We start from the raw sequence: 17,489 nt of genomic DNA on the forward strand, positions 1-17,489 counted from the left end.
TTTTGCGCACTTGCGACTTCAGAATCCGCGTGTCAAGCCGTGTACAGCATTACTTTCCTCCAATCTCATTTCCTGCGCTGAGTACCTACTGCGAATCGCACAGCGAATCGCTTGCGTCGCCATCGCGTCTGAAGGGAGGGGCCAGGTCGTCCGACTGACATGCACGCGCGCGAGAACACATGCACTCATGAAGCATCACGGCACGTTGAACGGAGAGGGAGCAAGTGAAGACTTTGAATGGATTGCAATGTGTATGTACTGGAAGGGAAAGATGTAAGGTCCGGTTGGGAACACAGGGGCTGTGCGCTCGCAATCAAGTTGCTTCTGAACGCGCAGCGTTCGATGCATAATCGGAGCAGCAGGAGCGGAGAGTCGAGTTGAGCAAGGTCACTCAAGAGGTATGTACAATGTGTCGAGGCTGTCCGCCCAACGTAGCTTGGCAGAAGTCTCGAAGTGTGCAGTGTGCACAGTCGATGTGTGACGATTAGAAGTTGATGGGGGCAAAGCCGATGCGTGGCTTCTCGCCAAAGTCCAGCACGGTGTACACGCTCTTGAGCGCAGCGAGGCCAAAGATGGTCTGACCGGGTGTAGAGCTGCTGAGCACAGCACCGACGCAGCGTTTAGATCCAGCTCCGTCCGTGCCGATGTTGAGGTCCTGCTCGTTCAACGAGAATTTTTTGCCATTTGGCAAGGAGAGTGTAGCATCTACCTTTGCATCGCAAGGAAAGGTGTAGGTGCCGCTGGCAGAGTCATACTTGGAGCCCTTGACGTCGGCCCAGAAGGCTTTGGCTTGCTGAGAAGGCATTGCGATCAAGCTCGTTCCCGTATCCACGATTCCAGCTCCCTTTTGGACGCCCTTGGCAGTCCCGGAGGCGAAAGAGTCAAATTTGAACTCCCAGTAGCCCGATTGCTGAACATCGTAGTATGACAAGTCGCCCTTGAAGAGGCTTTTGTTGACATCACCGATGAGCATCTCGCTCTTCGCGTCGGTGCCGGACAAGTGACGTCCAAACGCAAATGACATGACCGGCTGGGGCAAGTTGTTGCCCTCGGCCACACGGTCCACAAACGGTTTCTGGTGGGCAGACGCGAGTTCGCGGAAGCCCAGACCGAGGATACCGTCTGCCTTGTCCGTCTTGAAGTCTTTGGAGAGTTTCGTGGCCGCACCGATTGTAAAGTTGGCAATGTTTATGTCACCAAGGGCAAATGTGTCACGGATTAAAGCACCTTCGACATCTCCGATGCCGTACTGCAAGGTGAATGTTTTGTCGCCTGGGGTCTTGATGCCGGTCGAGCTCTTGCTACGCAAATACCTCGCGCGAGAGGCGTTGCCGCAATTTGCACCGTTGCAATTCTTTCCCTTGACCCAAGAGTCAGAACTGAGGAGGTAAAGCCGGGTGCGTGGCACTGTCAGCACCGTCACCGACATTGTAAACGGTGCGCATATATGCGCTACTCACCTGCCAGAGTCTGGGTCCAGCCAGAAGGATTGAGCGGGCGTGCCTATTTTTGCCTCGACCAAGAATTCCAGCTCCCTGTTCGAGCTCATCAAGATGTCGCGCATGGGCAGCTGCGCTTTGCGTTGAGGACCGTTGGAAGTCTTGAGCACGCGGTGAGAAGACTTTTTGGAAGCGGTGCCGGAAACACGGTTGCCGGTGGTGCCAGTCTCGGTCTCTTGGGACGCGACGTGAGCCACACCGTGGTTGGAGTCCAGCACGTCCTCCCACATGTCTGCGATGCCCTCGGTGATGAGCTTGGGAATGTTGACCCACCTCTTCTCGCGCGAAGATGGCTCGCTCTTTTCATCCTCGACGTCGCTACCGTACCGACGTTGAACGTGGGCCATTTCGAGGGCGAGCGCTCGACGGTCCACCGATCCATCGGAGTTTGTCATGATGCCGCGGCTGTTGGCTGCTGCTCGGCGGTGCATGGGCATAGTGATGGCGCGCTTCTCTGGCGAGGCCTCAGCTGGTTGGGAGGCCGAGATGGCGCAAAGGGCGAACGCCACGAGAGCAGAAGAGACTGTCGTCAGCTGCATGGTGTTGGATGCTGTGAAGTGGGAAAGAATGCAGCGAATGTTGAAATGGCTGATTGCGATCTTGACCAATCGACGAGATATGGGGGGCAAAAGCGTACGAGAGTTGCAGAGCAGGGACGTAGAATGCAAAAGGCTGGACAGTAGATGCCAGGATTTGGAAGTGCTGATACAGGGCTTGAAGATTGAAATGCCGATAGATCAGAGTGTGAGACGGAGACTGAACAGTATGAATGAGTGAATGCGCGCAGTTAAGGACGATCGATTGTGATGGGCGTGAGCAGACTACAGACTCGCTGACGACTGTGGCAAGGCCTCGAGAGTGAATGCGAGAACGAAGCCAGACAAGCCCGTTTGTAAACTTCGGACGAAAGAACGAGTGTGGTGGATGCGGTGAAGGCTTCGAGAGTCGAACCTGAACCTCTATCAGTGGTGCTGGTGGTCAAATCCTAAGTGAGGGGTGTAGAAATTAGGGTTGGAGTGGTCGTGCAAGCTTCGACAGACTGTGAGATGAGTCGGCCGATTTGCTGTTGGTCGGGTCGGGGATGATGGATCCAAATGTGAGACACGACCACCCACTTTGTCTCTGATGAAGCTCATCCGGGTCACTCACAGCTGACGTCTCTCCTCGCGGAAGCACAACCGCGAGCGGTCTGACCACATTGCGGCACATTGCGGGTGTGCATTGTGACAATGCCTGGTGCATATGTGTGCGCATGCTGAACGGTGGATCCATTCGCGGCAATCTGAAGGAATCAAAAGGATCGTCGGAAGGGCGCTCAGCCTGCATGGTCATCTGCGCTGCTGAGGTCACCGCGCTCGCTGCCTGCCTGTGCTGGCTGACCGCGTCTGCCTCGGAAGCGCAACTTGGCCGCGGCTGCAATTCGTGAAGTTCAAGCCCGGCCAGAAGCAGCAGCTCAAGAGGCGTCAGACCCACATTTGGAAGCAAGGCCCGCCGCAATCCTGGCTGCGTGTGGGCAGCACGGCGATCAAAATTGTTCAAGTCCAGGCGGGAGGCATGTGGATCATGCAAGAACTCGCAATCCGACGCTAGCGTCTCCAAGCGTGCAGCTCGCAGCAAAGCCGTGCATGCCACGCCGCGCCAACCCCTCGATGCTGCTGTTTCTGCTTCCTGGTCCACGCCGTTGGGTTGAAGGCCATGCATGCAAAGACAGCCAAGCGGCGTCCATCCAAAGAGGTCGCCCAAAGGAGTCACGAATTGAGCGGCGCGTGCATACATACAGTATATGGACCAAAAGCTTCAGCGGCGATCTCTCCTGTTATGGTGTCACGAACGCGATGCGATGGAACCTGATGCTCTCTAATATATATGTTTGACTCCGCACTTTAGACCTCCGCGGCGCGCCACGCTAGAAACAACGCACGCCTCATTCAGATTAGCGCTCGTCTCCTAAGTCAGCAATTGAATCACAATCACCAAGCAGCATGGGGAAGGTTGTCATTATCTGCCTAAGTATACTCGCGAGTCGCGACCCGCCCACTCGATGTCATTTATGAGGTTTGAAAGCGGCAGAGTAGCCCACGGAGGTCCGATCGCGTAAGAATGAGCTCCTTGCTGATGATAGCGGAAGAGCAACATCAGAAGAGCGCTTTGTGTCAAGCGCTGATCAACTCGTGACTGATGTGACTGGATGAACGGTTCACTCATGCTCCTTATTTGCTATGAACCTTCTGACGCGCTTTATTTCCGAAGGATTGCTCCGGCCATGCAACAGTCTGAAGTCACGAACCACAGTCGAGATCGCAATCACATGCAAATGGGAATCAAGAATGCGCTGCTGGTCTATTCGCGGGCATCCACTCTTATTGGCTTTGCAAATTCACAGCTGTGTGAGGCATGGGTGATCACAGTCCGTGCCGGCCTTCTCCATTCAATTTTTGATTGACGTACACGGATGACATCAAGGCGGGGCCGATCGGATCAGAACAGGGTCATGGCTGCGTCACTTCGATCGATATGAAGCTGCTTGCATGGGCCATACGATGTGCTCGACCGGTGAATCCAACACTCCTCTGACTTTTTGCATCGCGATGAACTCATCAATCCAGCGAAATTGTCTAAATCGGTCTCATGAATCGAGAATCGAGAATGCGTTGCATGTTGTTGCGACAAATGAGCATTTACGGTGCCAGCGCGCGTTCCCCGCGTGTGGTGTTTTTGGTACGTAGTTGGAGAATCGCCCTGCGCTCGCGCGGCGCGTTCATCTCTACACGCATCTTAATTTCTACAGCATCATGCATGCATTTGCGGCATTCAAGGTGCATATATATGTGTCTACAGCATCTGTGCGGGTCCTGCGCAGCGTGGGCGCTGCGTTTGTGCCCCTGGTGACCGAGCGACCGACGATGCCCCTCTAGCGCGTGCTCGCAAGGAGAGAGATCCCAATTCCAACGGCCCGCAGCGTCACACAAGCGCCGTGCGCTGCGGTCGTGCTAGCTTTTGCTATTTCCGGCAGCAAACAAGGCAGAACGCGGTCAAAGGGCCTCACGATCGAGTGAGTACGTTCGACATCAAAATACTCACGACTCGGGACTCAGACTCTTGACTCGTGGCTCACCTGGCCGCGTACTTGATAGCGCTGCACGTACGTAGGCAACCCCCAGCGAGTCTGTGCGAGTCATGAGTGTAGCCGGCTGACATTGCGAAGCCCCATGTCATGCAGCAAGTGAGCTGTCGATCGGAGTCGGCAAGTCTCATTGATGAGCTCACACTAATGAACACGGACATGGACCATACTCGTGACTCTTCTAAAACAGTTCTATAGAGCAGAGTTGACGCCCTCAACTTTGCAATCACAATTTTGAATGAGAACAATATCACAATGTGAATGTGGCAACCGCGAATCTGAGTGTAGTGACGGCAATGACTGGCTGATGATTTCCGAGCGATGAGCAGACAAGTCAAACGAAGTTCGACGATGCGGTCTTCGTCGCCCAGAAACACCCCGAGAGTCTTCTTGCATCTTTTGTTCGCACCTTTTAGAAGGACCTATAGCATACACTCATCGATCTCCAAGAAATGATATGACGATTTGTGCGAGGGTCGAGCCAGAAGGATGAGTTGGGCCGGCCGCCCCCGCCCCCTCCCCCTTTCCATGTGTACACGTGGCTGTCAGTCGACGCCCCAGCATTTAAGCGCGAAGGTCACGCACGGTTCAAAGACTCCACGCACAGAGAGCAGGTCAGCATCTCATGCCTGCACGATTCCGTTGAACAAGCGAAATGCGCTCGGTAGATGCGAGCGTGATGTCATTCAAACTTGCGATGCGAAGTAGGTGGTCGATCGACGTGTACAAAGTCCATTGTGGGGAGGTTGCAGGCGGTCATAAGTGCGCGAGGAAAGCGGTTTGAAGCTTCATCGACAGAACCGGAGAGACGTGCAGAGCGGCCTGCGAGGTGGGAGCGGATAGCGGGGCATTACGAGCGGGAGCAGGATGACGGGATGCAAGATGTGGGGACAATAGTTCAGAAGAGATGTGAAGCCGCGAGGCGTGCTAGCGCCACGGCTTGACCGTGCGACGATAGAGAGCCCAAAGGGGCAGCTCAGTCTATAGGACCATCATAGCTCCAGCGAATGCGGCAGCGACGGCGCAACCGATAGCGAGAGCAGGAGCAGGGGCAGTAGCACCGCTAGAGAGACCCCCGGAAGAGTCGGACCCTGAACCGTCAGTCGCCTTGTCACCGTAGCCAGGAATTTGGGAAGGAGAAAGAATGTTGCCAGCCTGCACGTTGTCCGGGGCTTGGACAGCAGTCTGGGCAGGAGGTGTGTAGCCGTCGATGACTTGCAAGCCCGTCGCTTGAACTTGTGTTCCTCCACCGCCTCCGAGAGCGGCACCCTGAAGGCAAATCGGAACAAGTAGACATGTCAGCTTAAAAGTAAAGCGCGACTGCACCGTCGCGCACTCATGGGGCTGACGGGACCGAAATCGCAAGCCAGACATCGTGACACGATCGACGACATTGTGCACCGACGGCGAAGCGTGGTCAGCAATTCGATCGGGCTGTGCTACAGCGAGAGGAGAAGGCTTAGAGTAGGAGCCTTGAAGGTCTCTCCACTTTGCAGACTCGGAGACGAGTCCCTTGAGGCGTTCCGTCGATGAAATGTCGCAATGCGAATGCATATGCGGGGAAAGAGCAGAGATCCAATCCCTCTTTACATCCGACAACGCAGCAACCGCGCGGAGGCATGCCTGCGAGTCCGATGATTAGGACGCAGGAGAGAGGCAAGCAGGCTGATCGAGGATGGGACGATCACGCCTGATGGGAGAATTGCTCCCGGGAGACTGAGCCGCAAATGCGGTCGCAAAGATGTCCAGACGCTATGTGCGCTCAACACCACGCTGTTAACAAGAACAATGGGTGTGGAAGGAGTGATGTGGCGCGAAAACGACGAGGCCAAACGGCAAAGGCGTAGGACAGTGCAGCAGACTCCAGCATCACAAACAGCACCAACGAAACATTTCAAAGAAGCGAAACAATCTCGAGCGACTCGTACCTGTTGTCTTTTCTGCAACTCGCCGGTCGCTTCCTCCTCGTCGTTCACATCGCGGGCTCCCAGCAAGTGCTTGAGCTCGTAGGCATCGTGAACAATCTTGCCGACGCTCCAGCCGGTGGCCTCCTCGCCGTCGTTGTGGGGAGCATCACTTACGCCAGGTTGCCTGGTCGTCGTTGCAGCGGCAGGGCGGGTCGTTGTGGTGACTGGTGCGACAATGGGAGTGGTGGGGGTCAAGGCAGCAGCGGTAGTTGTGGTCAATGCCCCAGCGCCTCCGGCGACTGGTGAACTGGTGATCAAGGCGCTGGAAGGAGAAGGCGAGCGTAAATTCAAATTCAGCGTTGCGACTTCAGTCGAAGGTGTCGTCACAGATGTTGAGCGGCACCTGCCTGGTCGACATCGTCCAACACGTGCGAACATGGGCTGCTGTGGCGAGCACGAAGGTGTGGATCGGACACGTAGAAGTGTCGAACCATTGACACGTCGTGCTTGCGGGGCTAGCATCACCAAAATGCTGTCCTTCTGAGACAGCCTGCCTGATGTGACCGACAGGTGGGGGCGTGTCGGACCATCGATCTTTTGCTGCCATGACACTCACTCGCTCGTATATTGCCCGTCTACTTCGACAGCAGTGTATTGATATACCCTATTGGGGAGAGAAGACGATGCACCAGTCAGCCTCCTTGTGGCGCTCAAGTAGACGCGACGACTCCTCGCTGCTGTCCTCAGCGCAAGCAGCAAGGATGTCTGTCCAGCTGCTGTACCTCCCTCACGATACTTGAGAATCCACCCAGCGACTTTCAACCCATCGTCTCATTGAGCAACCTCGAGCACTCACCAAGTCGCATCCGTGACCGTATATGTGACCGGAGTTTGTCCAGCAACGCTAGCCACGCCAAGGGCGGCGATGGAAGCCGCAACTGCAAAGCGCATGTTGATTAGTGCGCAATGTCGTGTGTCGGTAGAGATTGAACAGGCGGTGAAGGATATATCCAGATCTGGCTGTTAGTCGGGGGCGGTCCTTGCTGGCGGAGGTCAGGCGATTCGCTAGAGTTCGCCTCGGATCCGGTTGAGGCAGAGCTCGGGGAGATAGCGCTGATCGATGACTGCGATACACCAAGCGTGTTGCGTGTGCCCAGTGCGATTGATGTGGTCGAATTTCGAGAATGATGTGCGAGGAGAATAGATGATGGTGAAAAGTATCAAAACGGTTCATCGCACGCGCCGTGTGTCATAGGTGAAATCTCGCTGAGCGACTCAAGACTGGCCGGCCCGCAGACGCCTATGAGACAGACAGCAGAGCCGCTTCTCCATCGTCTCGATCTCGCGCGCGCCTTCAGCACCTGCTGCGCTGCGCGTGCTATGCATGGCTGCTGATGCCGAGCCCCAAGACTCTGCCGGGCCCGTTGCTGATGATGCTGCTTGCCTTCCTTTTGGCCGCCTCTCGCGCATGTCCGGCAACGGCGCACTCGCGGAGTGTACCGCCCATTTGCAATACAGCAGCCAGTGAGTACGTCGTGAGTTCAGCCATGCATGCAGGGAAGCTGCGACGTACACTCGAGGGCTGTAACTTCAATAAAATTATGTGAGATTCGCGCGTTGCTCTGATAATGCCCCAGCTCTAAGCAGCACGCTGCCGCTCTACACATGCACGAATGCAGAAAGACGCTGCCGGCTCGCACAGGGGCACACCGCACACCAGAACTATATAAGGATGATGCGGCAGGCCCAAAAGCTATACACTCACGACTCGCGGGCTCGGGTACCAGCAGCAGCGGTGAGACGAGGTCCGCGCGAACCAGCCCGCTAGGTCATCTGGCAGCACAGCGCGTGAGATGCGCCAAGGCTGAGCGCCGAGCCTTCAGCTTCGCCTTTACCGGTACAGTTTCGCAACATGGTGCCTCACGATTCACTCGTGATGATTCTCGTATTTTGACCGATGAAGCCTGAATGTGAATGTGAATGTCGACGCGGAAGACACCGACGGGCATGCAGCAGGGGTCTGACGCTGGTATGGAGGGGCTCATGAAAGAGCTCTTCTCTCTATTTGCAGATGCAGTGTCAAGCCCTCGGGCTCGATGGGCCCCTACTTGCGGAAGTTACAGCCTTTGCATAACGACTAGTCGTCTGACCGACCCGATCGTGGCTCGCTGGTGATCGCGGACCGCAAAGTGCTTGAACGGCTGCTCGACGCATTTGCGATTCAATCTTGAATGATTGGAAGATCACGAAACAACTTGTTCTTCCAAAGTGTAGACCTTGATCACAGATCAGCTCGCCATCACAGCCAAGACGAGCAACTGGGAAAAGCCTGGCAGCATGCGCGTTTGTCAGGTCTTCTTGCTTCAACCGTCTATCGCAGAAGACTCAGCGAAGGACCACATTGCGTCTGACAGGTCACGCCTCGTCTGGCAGTCCGCGCAGAGAAGCTATGGCGACAAGCATGCATGCGAAGGTGAAAGTGGTCTGCTCACGATGGAGACTGCGTGGTATAGACCGCGTGGTATGGTGCTGAGAGGGAGCTGGAGCTTACTTGCTGACATTGTCATACGAGATGCCCTCTATTGTACAAGGAGGGAGTGCATGGTGAGCGGCAGCACACGCTAGAGCAGGACGCACATGGACTCATGCGTGGAACGGGTACTCTACTCACTGACAGAGCCCCCAGCTAATGAGGTCTTTACGTTCTTCGTAAAGCCCGTTCTATCTTGCCTCAAGTCTTCAGCCGCCTCTATAAATGATGCAAAAGCGCAGACGCAGCTCCGTGTCAGAACGCGCAGGTTACAACCACGTTCTCGAGCGAAGATGAGGGACGCAACGCTCACCTTTGTTCAAGGGATCGTCTGCATTCGGTTCCAGGAACAGGTATTGTAGGCCCACCATAACCGAATTAAGATTCAAGACTGGCTTCCAGTCCTCTCGCAAGATGTTCAAGCAAACGTTGCCTTCGAGATCCACATTTGGGTGATAGATCTGCCGCACGGTTGCATCACTTGGTAAGTCAGAGCTGTTGGGTTCTGAAGAAGCTCCCCTTGACCTTCTCGAGTCTACACGCACCTTTTGCAAGCATCTGACTTTCGGGGGATCATGAGGGTAATTGTTGTTGATCGCGAAAGAGAAGTTGAATGAGCCGGCCTTGTACATGCCTGGCGAAGCGAATCAAATACAGCACGTTAGCGATTGAAGCTTCGTAGACGATGCCCACAGCTCGGATGGCTGTTTTTGCGCGGTCCAAGCCGAACGGGGTGCTGTTCGAGGTGCAACAATGAGCTGAGACTCTGAACAACTCAGCTTGCAATTTCATGGCGGCCTGGCTGTGCCTTTCGGACCTGCGATTCTGCTCCTGGCCCCACACCAGCGCGAGAAACGTCACATGGCTCGCCAAACACTGATCTCTCCATTCAATGACTGCTCCTCCAACTACCTGAAATCGTGGTGCAGCCGGCAGCCAGTAGCACCCTCGAACCGGTCTTATCCCGCAGACATCCATACTGCATTAGCTCCTCACCTTCATCTGGCTGAATGTTGAGCTGAAAGTTGAGCACATCTGCAGGGTCCGGGAAAGTCGTCTTCATGGTCGTCGGCAGCTCCAGCTCGGTGAGGTCTGTGAGGGAGCGTGAAAGGCAGACCTCGAGTTAGAGTCTGCATGCTAGCCAACGCCCGAAGTCCGATCTGACCTGCTCGGCTGCGAGCAAGTGCTGGCCCCTTCCTGGCTTGGCAGCTCACCTTTTTGGACTCTCAATTGTGCTGGACTCGTCTTCGGCTTCTTCTTCCTTGCCGTCTCCTCATCCTTCTTGAGACTCCAAATCTTGATCATGACGCACGTCTAAGGCCCTTGACTTCCTTCTTCCTTCTCGACAGATGTATGCGCTGGCGAATGAGGGCTGAAATGCCTGTAAGCCGTGTGCGGTGAAGCAGGCGTAGAAGGGCGTTGAAGAATGAAGTCGGGACGGGTGGCTGGTGAGAGGGACAGCCTTGAGGATGAGCAAAGGAGCGTTGAATCAAAGGCGCGTGCCTCGCATTAGCGGAGGGGGTCTATTCTAGAAGAGATTGAGTCAAAGTGGAGCTTTGATCAGAATTCACGATTCGTATTCTCAAGTCAGCAATTGTATGGTTGTGGAGCTCATGCGAATCACTCGGGCGCCAACCAGCTGTACTCCAGACTTTTGACTGTAGGCTCGACTTGTTGATCCATGGAGAAGCGCGCATGGATTTGTACCCTCAATAACAAAGTCACGTTTACACAGCCAAAGCTGGGCTTATCACCCCGCTGGGTCACGAGACCGCGCAATTCACGACTACGCACGCGCCACACCCACGTACGACGTCGTTTTATAGTCGTTCCGCGCGCACGGATGCTGCCACGCTCGCGGCGGGACCTTACCAAAGCACCCAACCGCTTGATCCTCCTCTACATGGCGCTCATCCGCCTTCGATGCGAGTCTGGCACGTCGTTGCATCCTACCCACAAAATCCCTAATCTATAGACACTGTGTGCCTGGACGTCCCTATCGACCGCTAAGATGTCCGCGCGTCAAGTCAACGATCCACCCAAGGGGCCAACCAGCCCTAAGTCGCCCCTAGGTCAGAGTTACTCCTTGCCTGACGACGATTACGGAGATGCCGTTCTAGCTCAGAGAAATGCGAACCCTGATACCTCCAGCTCCTCAGCTGCTCTACGCATGGTCCAAGCTTCTGCCGACTCGTCTATTGCCACCGCTATTCCCGGTCTGAATGCTGTGCCATCACCTTCAAGCACACCGCGTGCGGCGCCTTCCGTTAGCGGCCGTTCAAACGCCACTTTGGCTACCGCAACTCAATCACCAACTGCTAGGACAGCAACCTTACGAGGTGCCTCCTTGTCCCCGGTGCTCGCAGCTCAAAGGAGCGCAGCTATCCCACCCATCGGCGAGAGCGCCATCCTTGGCTCTGCTGCTGTGACGAGCGGCAATACAACGACCTCAGCTTCAGCATCCGCGTCGCGAGTCAACAGGTCCACGTCGCTGCGCAACGCATCGCCACGTCCTCAGGGCATGGCACCCTTGACCAACTCCCCAGATGCTACACCACTTCAGACTGGCTCGCGCAGACATATGTCTCACTCTTCGCATTCTCGTCCCGCAGCCCAGCCTTCGGAGGCCGAGAGGAGGCTTTGGGAGTCCAACGTCGCCGCTTCCAACCTGGCCCAAAGCTCCGACGGCCTGCAAGCGCTACTGAGGGATCATCCAGAACTCGTGTCTGATAGTCTTGCGGCCGCGGCTGGGGGCAAGTGGAGCGGTGCGCCTAGTAGGGGAGGTGCGAGCGCATTCGCTAGCCGGTCGGGCAGCGGCCAGACAACACCAGCAGAGGAGTGGGAGGAGGAGCATCAGATTCAGAGACACTCCAGCTTCACTGGGAACCCGAATCTGGGCAGTGCAGGTGAGCTGACTGTCTTGCTTTGCAGATTTACTCAGGCGAGGAAGTGTATGCTGACGCTTCTGCTCCGTGTCACCTTGCCTTGCAGGTGCCAAGCCGGACTATTCGGAAGCCAAAATTGTCGTCGCAATGGTCGGATTGCCTGCAAGAGGCAAGAGCTATCTGAGCAACAAGCTTATGCGATACCTCAGGGTGAGTTTACTCTCATGGAGTCACCCTCTCGGGCATCTTCTGCGTACTTACGCCTCCGCGCGTTTGTGCAGTGGCTGGAATACGACGTGCGCGTCTTCAACGTGGGACAGCTCAGGCGAGCCTTGGCGAAGGCGAAATTGAAGGAGAGCGGTATCAGAGAGGACCACACGGCCACCTTCTTCGATCCCAAGAACCCGGCAGCATTCAAGTTGCGAACTCAAATGGCAGAGGAGTGTTTGGAGCAATTGATTGGGTGGCTCAAGCGAGGCGGCAATGTAGGCATTCACGATGCCACAAACTCCAGTCGGAGTCGCAGACAAGCTATTGCGGAGCGAATTTCGAAAGAGCCAGGTTTGAAGCTTGTATTTCTGGAGAGTCTTTGGTGAGTTTGCTAGACGTGCCCAGAGCGTAGCGGTTTCCTTCTCAGCTCAAGCTTGACGCCGTCCCACCTGGCAGCACTGACCCGGCCGTGATCGCCGCAAACATCGCTGTCAAGGTCTCGTCCGGGGATCCAGACTACGCTGGAATGTCGCCCGAAGCGGCTAAAGAAGACTTTCTGAAGCGCATCCGTAACTACGAAGCAGCTTATCAATCGGTGGATGAGGAGGGTCAGGAAGCACACCTCGCATATTGCAAGATCACCGACGTTGGTCGCTCGGTCGTAGTCAACCGCTTTAGCGGTTATCTTGAGAGTCGTATTGGTGAGATAACGTAATTGTGGCCGAAGCTCTCGCACAGCCGCTCATTCCTACCACTGGCCACCTGGCGCAGCTTTCTTCTTAATGAATTTGCACTTGACCCCGCGCAACATTTACCTCTCCCGTGTGAGTCAACGCAGCCGCAAGAGCCAAGGCCACAAGATCACTGACGATCTTACTCACGTGCACCTCTCAGCACGGAGAATCCCAATTCAATGTGGAAGGTAAGATTGGAGGCGATGCGGACCTGTCGCCGCGTGGCTGGACGTACGCACAGGCGCTGCCCCAACTTGTCAAGGATGCGGTCGGCGAGGCACCTCTGACGGTGTGGCATAGCACGCTCAAGCGTACAGGGCAGACTTCAAGCTACCTTGACTACCCAAAGCTGGCATGGAAGAGCCTCGACGAACTCGACGCCGGCGTCTGCGATGGCATGACTTACGAGGAGGTGTGTGAAGAGCGATGCCAGAGGCCACTGCGGCCGATGACAGATTGCTCAACAAATTTGAGCTTTGTCGCTCTGCAGATTGAGCAATACTTCCCAGAGGATGCCGAGGCACGTGATGAGGACAAGTTCATGTATCGATACCGTGGAGGAGAGAGCTATCGCGACGTGGTCGTGCGCCTCGAGCCTATAATTATGGAGCTGGAACGGCAGGAAAATATCCTGATTGTTGCCCATCAAGGTGAGTGTGCATCTGATACGTCTGCACTTTGGGCTTCCTCAGGCGTTCAATCTTTCTGAACGGCATTCGGCTCTTCCTTCATCCATCTCCGCGTCGTAGCTGTAAGTGATCTCCCAGAGCGAACACGCGGGAGCTGAATTGCAGTCCGCTGAAGGCACTACTCATTTTGACCGACAGATTATCCGATGCCTGTATGCATACCTACACGCTCTGCCTCAAGAGGACCTGCCATACCTCAAAATACCTCTGCATACGTGAGATGGAAGACACGGGCTGCCAGTCCTACAAGATCAACGAAGAGCTGACGCATGACACCTGCTCTCCACACAGTTTGATCTGCTTGACTCCTCGGGCTTATGGATGTGACGAGAAGAGATACAAAGCTCCTATCGACGCGTGAGTGGGGCTCTAATCTGAGCTTTAAGCCTTCTTGTGCTGACGACGCTCACGCTTTCTTTAGTGTTGACACGCATCGCCCTCGCGTGTCGAAGCCTGAGCCCAAGGCGGAGCCAGCTTCTCCTGCAGACTCGTTGGAAGAGGCTGCAACTACCCTGCCACCTTCTCAACAGCGACGTGAGTATGATGCGCAGAGGGCCTTTCTGTGGGCATGTCGAGCAAACATCCCGCGTCGACGGATGAAAGACTTACTGTTCCCCGATTGCCTCCTTGACCGCAGCCTCTCAGCAATCAGCGTAGCTTTGTTCCGACTGCTCTGCAGAGAGCTCGGCGGGTCGTAAGTCATCAGAAATAGCACTGCTTGTTCGACTTCATCGCTCGCATGCATTGGTCAATTAGCCTCATCACCCCTCCGGAGAGTTACGAGAACCGAATAGACGTTGTTTGAAGGTCGCGCAAATTCTATTTGAGTGTTGCAGGCTCACACAAATTAGAGGGAGGGTACGTCTAAAGCTATCATAATCATTGGGTGACGTTTGGGAATTCTAAGATATATTACATCGCTGAGGCCTCCATGGCTAGCGCGCTTGCTATTCACTGTCGTTGTTGGAGTACGGGTCTTGGTTGACTTTCCAGCTTGTCGCTTCAGCGGAAAGGAGCTGGAATCCGTGCGCTAGATGCTCCTGAGCGAAGCTCTGACTTTGGGAACGTCAAAGGCTTGTCTCTCGCGGAACCTGCATTTGCTCTGATCTCGAGATCTTGCAGAGCTAATTTTGCCATTTCGAGCTCTGGGCTCATGACTCTTTCCTCGGGGTCGTCGATGTTCGCGTAGTCCAGACCCCCGAGGAAATCGTTGAAGTCTTCGCTGCGATCCTTCACGATGCCATCGAGGGCTCTCGGCACCGCCTTGCGGGTGATCGACGGCCTGCGGTGTCTTGAGTAATCGGCGGCGTACGCTGGTCCATCGACGATGGAAGACGCATCATCCCCTGCGAGACTCTCCACGTCCAACGAGTCTCTAGCCGCACCGTGTCCGGCGTCCGAAGAGGTGATGGGTAGCTCGTCCCTGCCGGTGTGGAACGATCGCGTCCTCAGGGTGCGATTCAGCGTCGAGTTGGAGACTGTGCGTCGCAAGGCGTGACCTGCGCCGCTCATGCTTCTCCCGCGCTTCGAGTCCGTGCTCGCGTGGCTTGGCAGCACCGCTGGGCCTGCCGAGTAGACGGGCGCTGGCACCGAGATGGGCTGAGCGTAGCTCAGCTTCTCCACGTCGTACATTGAGTTGGTGGGCGAGCGTCCCGACTTGCTCCACTCGGATGCTAGCGTCGACGAGCGAGACTGTGGCCGGGCTGTAGAGCGTACAAAGCGTTGAATCGTAAGCATTTGCTCCTGCGAACAAAGGGTAGGATACAAATACCAAGCAAGCAAGCGACAACACTCACACGCGGAAGAGGCCGAGGCCTTGTGCCCATTGCTTGATCTGCGTCTTCGAATGTAGACGATGACGGTTGTGAGGACACCGCCAATGACGACGACAATGGCAACAGCCACGCCGATCGCAGCTGCGGAATTCATGGTAACGCTGGCTGCAACGTTGCGAGTTGTAGGGAGGATGTGGTGGTCAGAGGTGATGATAGCGCTGCCAGGTGTTGTGTTGACTCCTCGATGCTCATCACGGGGGAATCATAGGGCAAAACAGTCGCCAGGCGGCTACTTATACTCGTGAGTCTGTGACAGTGTGCAGAGCATGGCGCGCTACATGCTGCATTGCCGAGCAAGTGCTCCACAACGTCTTGCAAATGGCAGCTCAGCTCGATCCCGGTCATCACCGGGTTTGTTGATCTACAGTAAGTCGTGAGACAGATGTTTGCTTTGTGGCAGCCTCAGACCTGTCTCTTGCGACCGAATGCGGTGAACAAACCACGGTCGGAGCTTGACACCCAGCGGGGATGCAGCCAATCGACCTGGGACTATGTACCGCGCCTGCAACATCTTGGCTGATGTCAATCCACACCATGCACTCGACTCTCTTCATCTCTCGAAAGTTGCAAGGGCTCAGTGCGCTAAACGCTCTCCTGAGCAGTGTGGTGCAATGCGCAACTCGAATGAGCACTGACGAGCCGTCATAGCGTGAGCATCAGATGATTGTCGCGAACGAGCCCTGATGGCGCGTCTTCGTGCTGCTGCTCCTGGTCCCCTCCCACATCTTGGATGCTCCACTTTGCACCACTACTTTCTCTCGGCACTCGATAGCACGGGAAGGCAGCTCCCGACGGGCCGGTACAAGGCAGGGCAGCGCTGCCGAAAGGCTCTCACTGCTCATCGATGATGCGTGGCAGCGCAGGAAACCTGCAGCAGCATCGCCAGGCGTGGATGAGTTCATGCGGGCTCTGCTGGAGCTCGACGTTCTCAAAGCAAGGGTTTGAGAGTTGCCGCTTGCCGCTTGCCCAGCACGCACCGCTCCTCTCCTCGCCTCGCCCCGCCACTTCATGTATGCACGTCGAATGCACGGTCGCTGCGCTGCCACTCTAAAGTAAGGTGCGGTGAGGTGCACAAGCGCAAACTCTTGCGATGGCTTCATCGAGATACGCAATTGCGCGCCAACCCTGCGTAATCTTCAAGCCGATCCACTGTTGACCATCATCCATTCGTGACTCGTTCGCGATCCGACGTCTTGGCCTCCTCATGACGATATCGATCGATCCTCGTCTCGTACTCCAGCCAGTCCTCGCCATCAGGTAGCGCAATGAACATCGATAGCCAGAGCGGTCTGCTTTGTCAACTGAAAATGTTCGCATGTGGGTGAAGCAGGATTCGCTGCGATGCCGCCCCCAAGACTCCGCGTGGCTGTGGCTGTGGAGCACATCAAGCTTGCTCTCCTCGGCTGCGAGTGCCAAGGCCGCGTCGCGAATGGCATGATCAGAGCATCACGCGCGCCTCTCCTGGCCTTGCTGGGGACACCATTGATGATGCGCTTTTGACTCGACAAGTGTGACCCAGCAAGTCAGACTGTGCCTTCTCAAGCCACACGCGAAGCTGAGCTTCCGCATTGCGGTACCGCATAGACAGACATTCGCCTCGTCAAATGTATGTATGAGCGCCTGTAAGCGATCACGAGAGGGTGTAGGTGGAGGAGCGCCTGCCCTCAACGCCGGGCGGTTCAGGTCCCGCTTCCGCATCGGGATCGTGCGGAGTTGCCGCGGGCGCGTGCATTCGACTTTGCCCAGACCCTGACTGAGCGCGTGCACAGCAGGCCGCGGAACGTGCATCGTTCGGATTAGAACAAGTGCTCCGACACATTTCTAATGAGTGCTTTCGAAACAAAGCTTGGAGCAACACGCGCTTTGAGAGCTTGCCTTTATCATGGCGTGACAGATTGAAATGCTTGCTTACAAGCCTTTCCCGCTTTCAAGATCGTTCCCGCACCTGCTGAACTCAGCCAAGCCACACAAACACGCCTTACCACTCGGCCAGTCTTGAGACCGCCGCATCGGGGAGGTTGTGGCGCCTGCGGATGCTGGGACACCATTCTATGTGGCTGTAGAAAACCGCGAGAC

The 17,489-nt window shown here is 55.8% G+C and overlaps 7 protein-coding genes across 7 annotated transcripts; 3 read left to right on the forward strand and 4 right to left on the reverse strand.

Annotated features, from left to right (window-relative positions):
• Positions 1–484: 484 nt before the first annotated feature.
• On the reverse strand, positions 485–1,549 carry IE81DRAFT_290650 (acid protease; the record flags this gene model as incomplete). Its single annotated transcript, XM_025511862.1, has 2 exons — positions 485–1,379; positions 1,461–1,549. 2 exons carry the CDS (start codon positions 1,547–1,549, stop codon positions 485–487), a joined length of 984 nt encoding a protein of 327 aa, XP_025369370.1.
• Positions 1,550–1,661: 112 nt separating this feature from the next.
• IE81DRAFT_140200 (hypothetical protein) lies at positions 1,662–2,390 on the forward strand. Its single transcript, XM_025510345.1, has one exon. It carries the CDS (start codon positions 1,893–1,895, stop codon positions 2,274–2,276), a length of 384 nt encoding a protein of 127 aa, XP_025369371.1. The 5' UTR covers positions 1,662–1,892; the 3' UTR covers positions 2,277–2,390.
• On the reverse strand, positions 2,250–3,312 carry IE81DRAFT_140345 (hypothetical protein). Its single transcript, XM_025510346.1, has 3 exons — positions 2,973–3,312; positions 2,649–2,781; positions 2,250–2,562 (listed from the first exon to the last, which is right to left on the reverse strand). The coding sequence occupies exons 1-3, from the start codon at positions 3,273–3,275 to the stop codon at positions 2,462–2,464; spliced, it is 537 nt and encodes a 178-aa protein (XP_025369372.1). The 5' UTR covers positions 3,276–3,312; the 3' UTR covers positions 2,250–2,461.
• A 3,405-nt stretch (positions 3,313–6,717) lies between these two features.
• Positions 6,718–7,375, forward strand: IE81DRAFT_323695 (hypothetical protein). Its single transcript, XM_025514026.1, has one exon. The coding sequence runs from the start codon at positions 6,766–6,768 to the stop codon at positions 7,072–7,074; it is 309 nt and encodes a 102-aa protein (XP_025369373.1). The 5' UTR covers positions 6,718–6,765; the 3' UTR covers positions 7,075–7,375.
• Positions 7,376–8,683: 1,308 nt separating this feature from the next.
• IE81DRAFT_323696 (putative ubiquitin-conjugating enzyme E2) lies at positions 8,684–10,726 on the reverse strand. Its single transcript, XM_025514027.1, has 6 exons — positions 10,275–10,726; positions 10,057–10,152; positions 9,606–9,694; positions 9,374–9,521; positions 9,202–9,279; positions 8,684–9,109 (listed from the first exon to the last, which is right to left on the reverse strand). The coding sequence occupies exons 1-6, from the start codon at positions 10,363–10,365 to the stop codon at positions 9,078–9,080; spliced, it is 534 nt and encodes a 177-aa protein (XP_025369374.1). The 5' UTR covers positions 10,366–10,726; the 3' UTR covers positions 8,684–9,077.
• Positions 10,727–11,641: 915 nt separating this feature from the next.
• Positions 11,642–14,276, forward strand: IE81DRAFT_334604 (bifunctional 6-phosphofructo-2-kinase/fructose-2,6-bisphosphate 2-phosphatase; the record flags this gene model as incomplete). Its single annotated transcript, XM_025515417.1, has 11 exons — positions 11,642–11,966; positions 12,052–12,155; positions 12,227–12,537; positions 12,612–12,856; positions 12,927–12,979; positions 13,050–13,301; positions 13,380–13,539; positions 13,694–13,793; positions 13,870–13,935; positions 14,000–14,112; positions 14,224–14,276. 11 exons carry the CDS (start codon positions 11,642–11,644, stop codon positions 14,274–14,276), a joined length of 1,782 nt encoding a protein of 593 aa, XP_025369375.1.
• A 157-nt stretch (positions 14,277–14,433) lies between these two features.
• IE81DRAFT_140501 (hypothetical protein) lies at positions 14,434–15,632 on the reverse strand. Its single transcript, XM_025510347.1, has 2 exons — positions 15,375–15,632; positions 14,434–15,281 (listed from the first exon to the last, which is right to left on the reverse strand). Exons 1-2 carry the CDS (start codon positions 15,505–15,507, stop codon positions 14,581–14,583), a joined length of 834 nt encoding a protein of 277 aa, XP_025369376.1. The 5' UTR covers positions 15,508–15,632; the 3' UTR covers positions 14,434–14,580.
• Between the last annotated feature and the right edge of the window lie 1,857 nt (positions 15,633–17,489).

Source organism: Ceraceosorus guamensis (genome assembly GCF_003144195.1).
Source record: "Ceraceosorus guamensis strain MCA 4658 unplaced genomic scaffold IE81scaffold_32, whole genome shotgun sequence".
Taxonomy (NCBI): Eukaryota; Fungi; Basidiomycota; class Exobasidiomycetes; order Ceraceosorales; family Ceraceosoraceae; genus Ceraceosorus; species Ceraceosorus guamensis.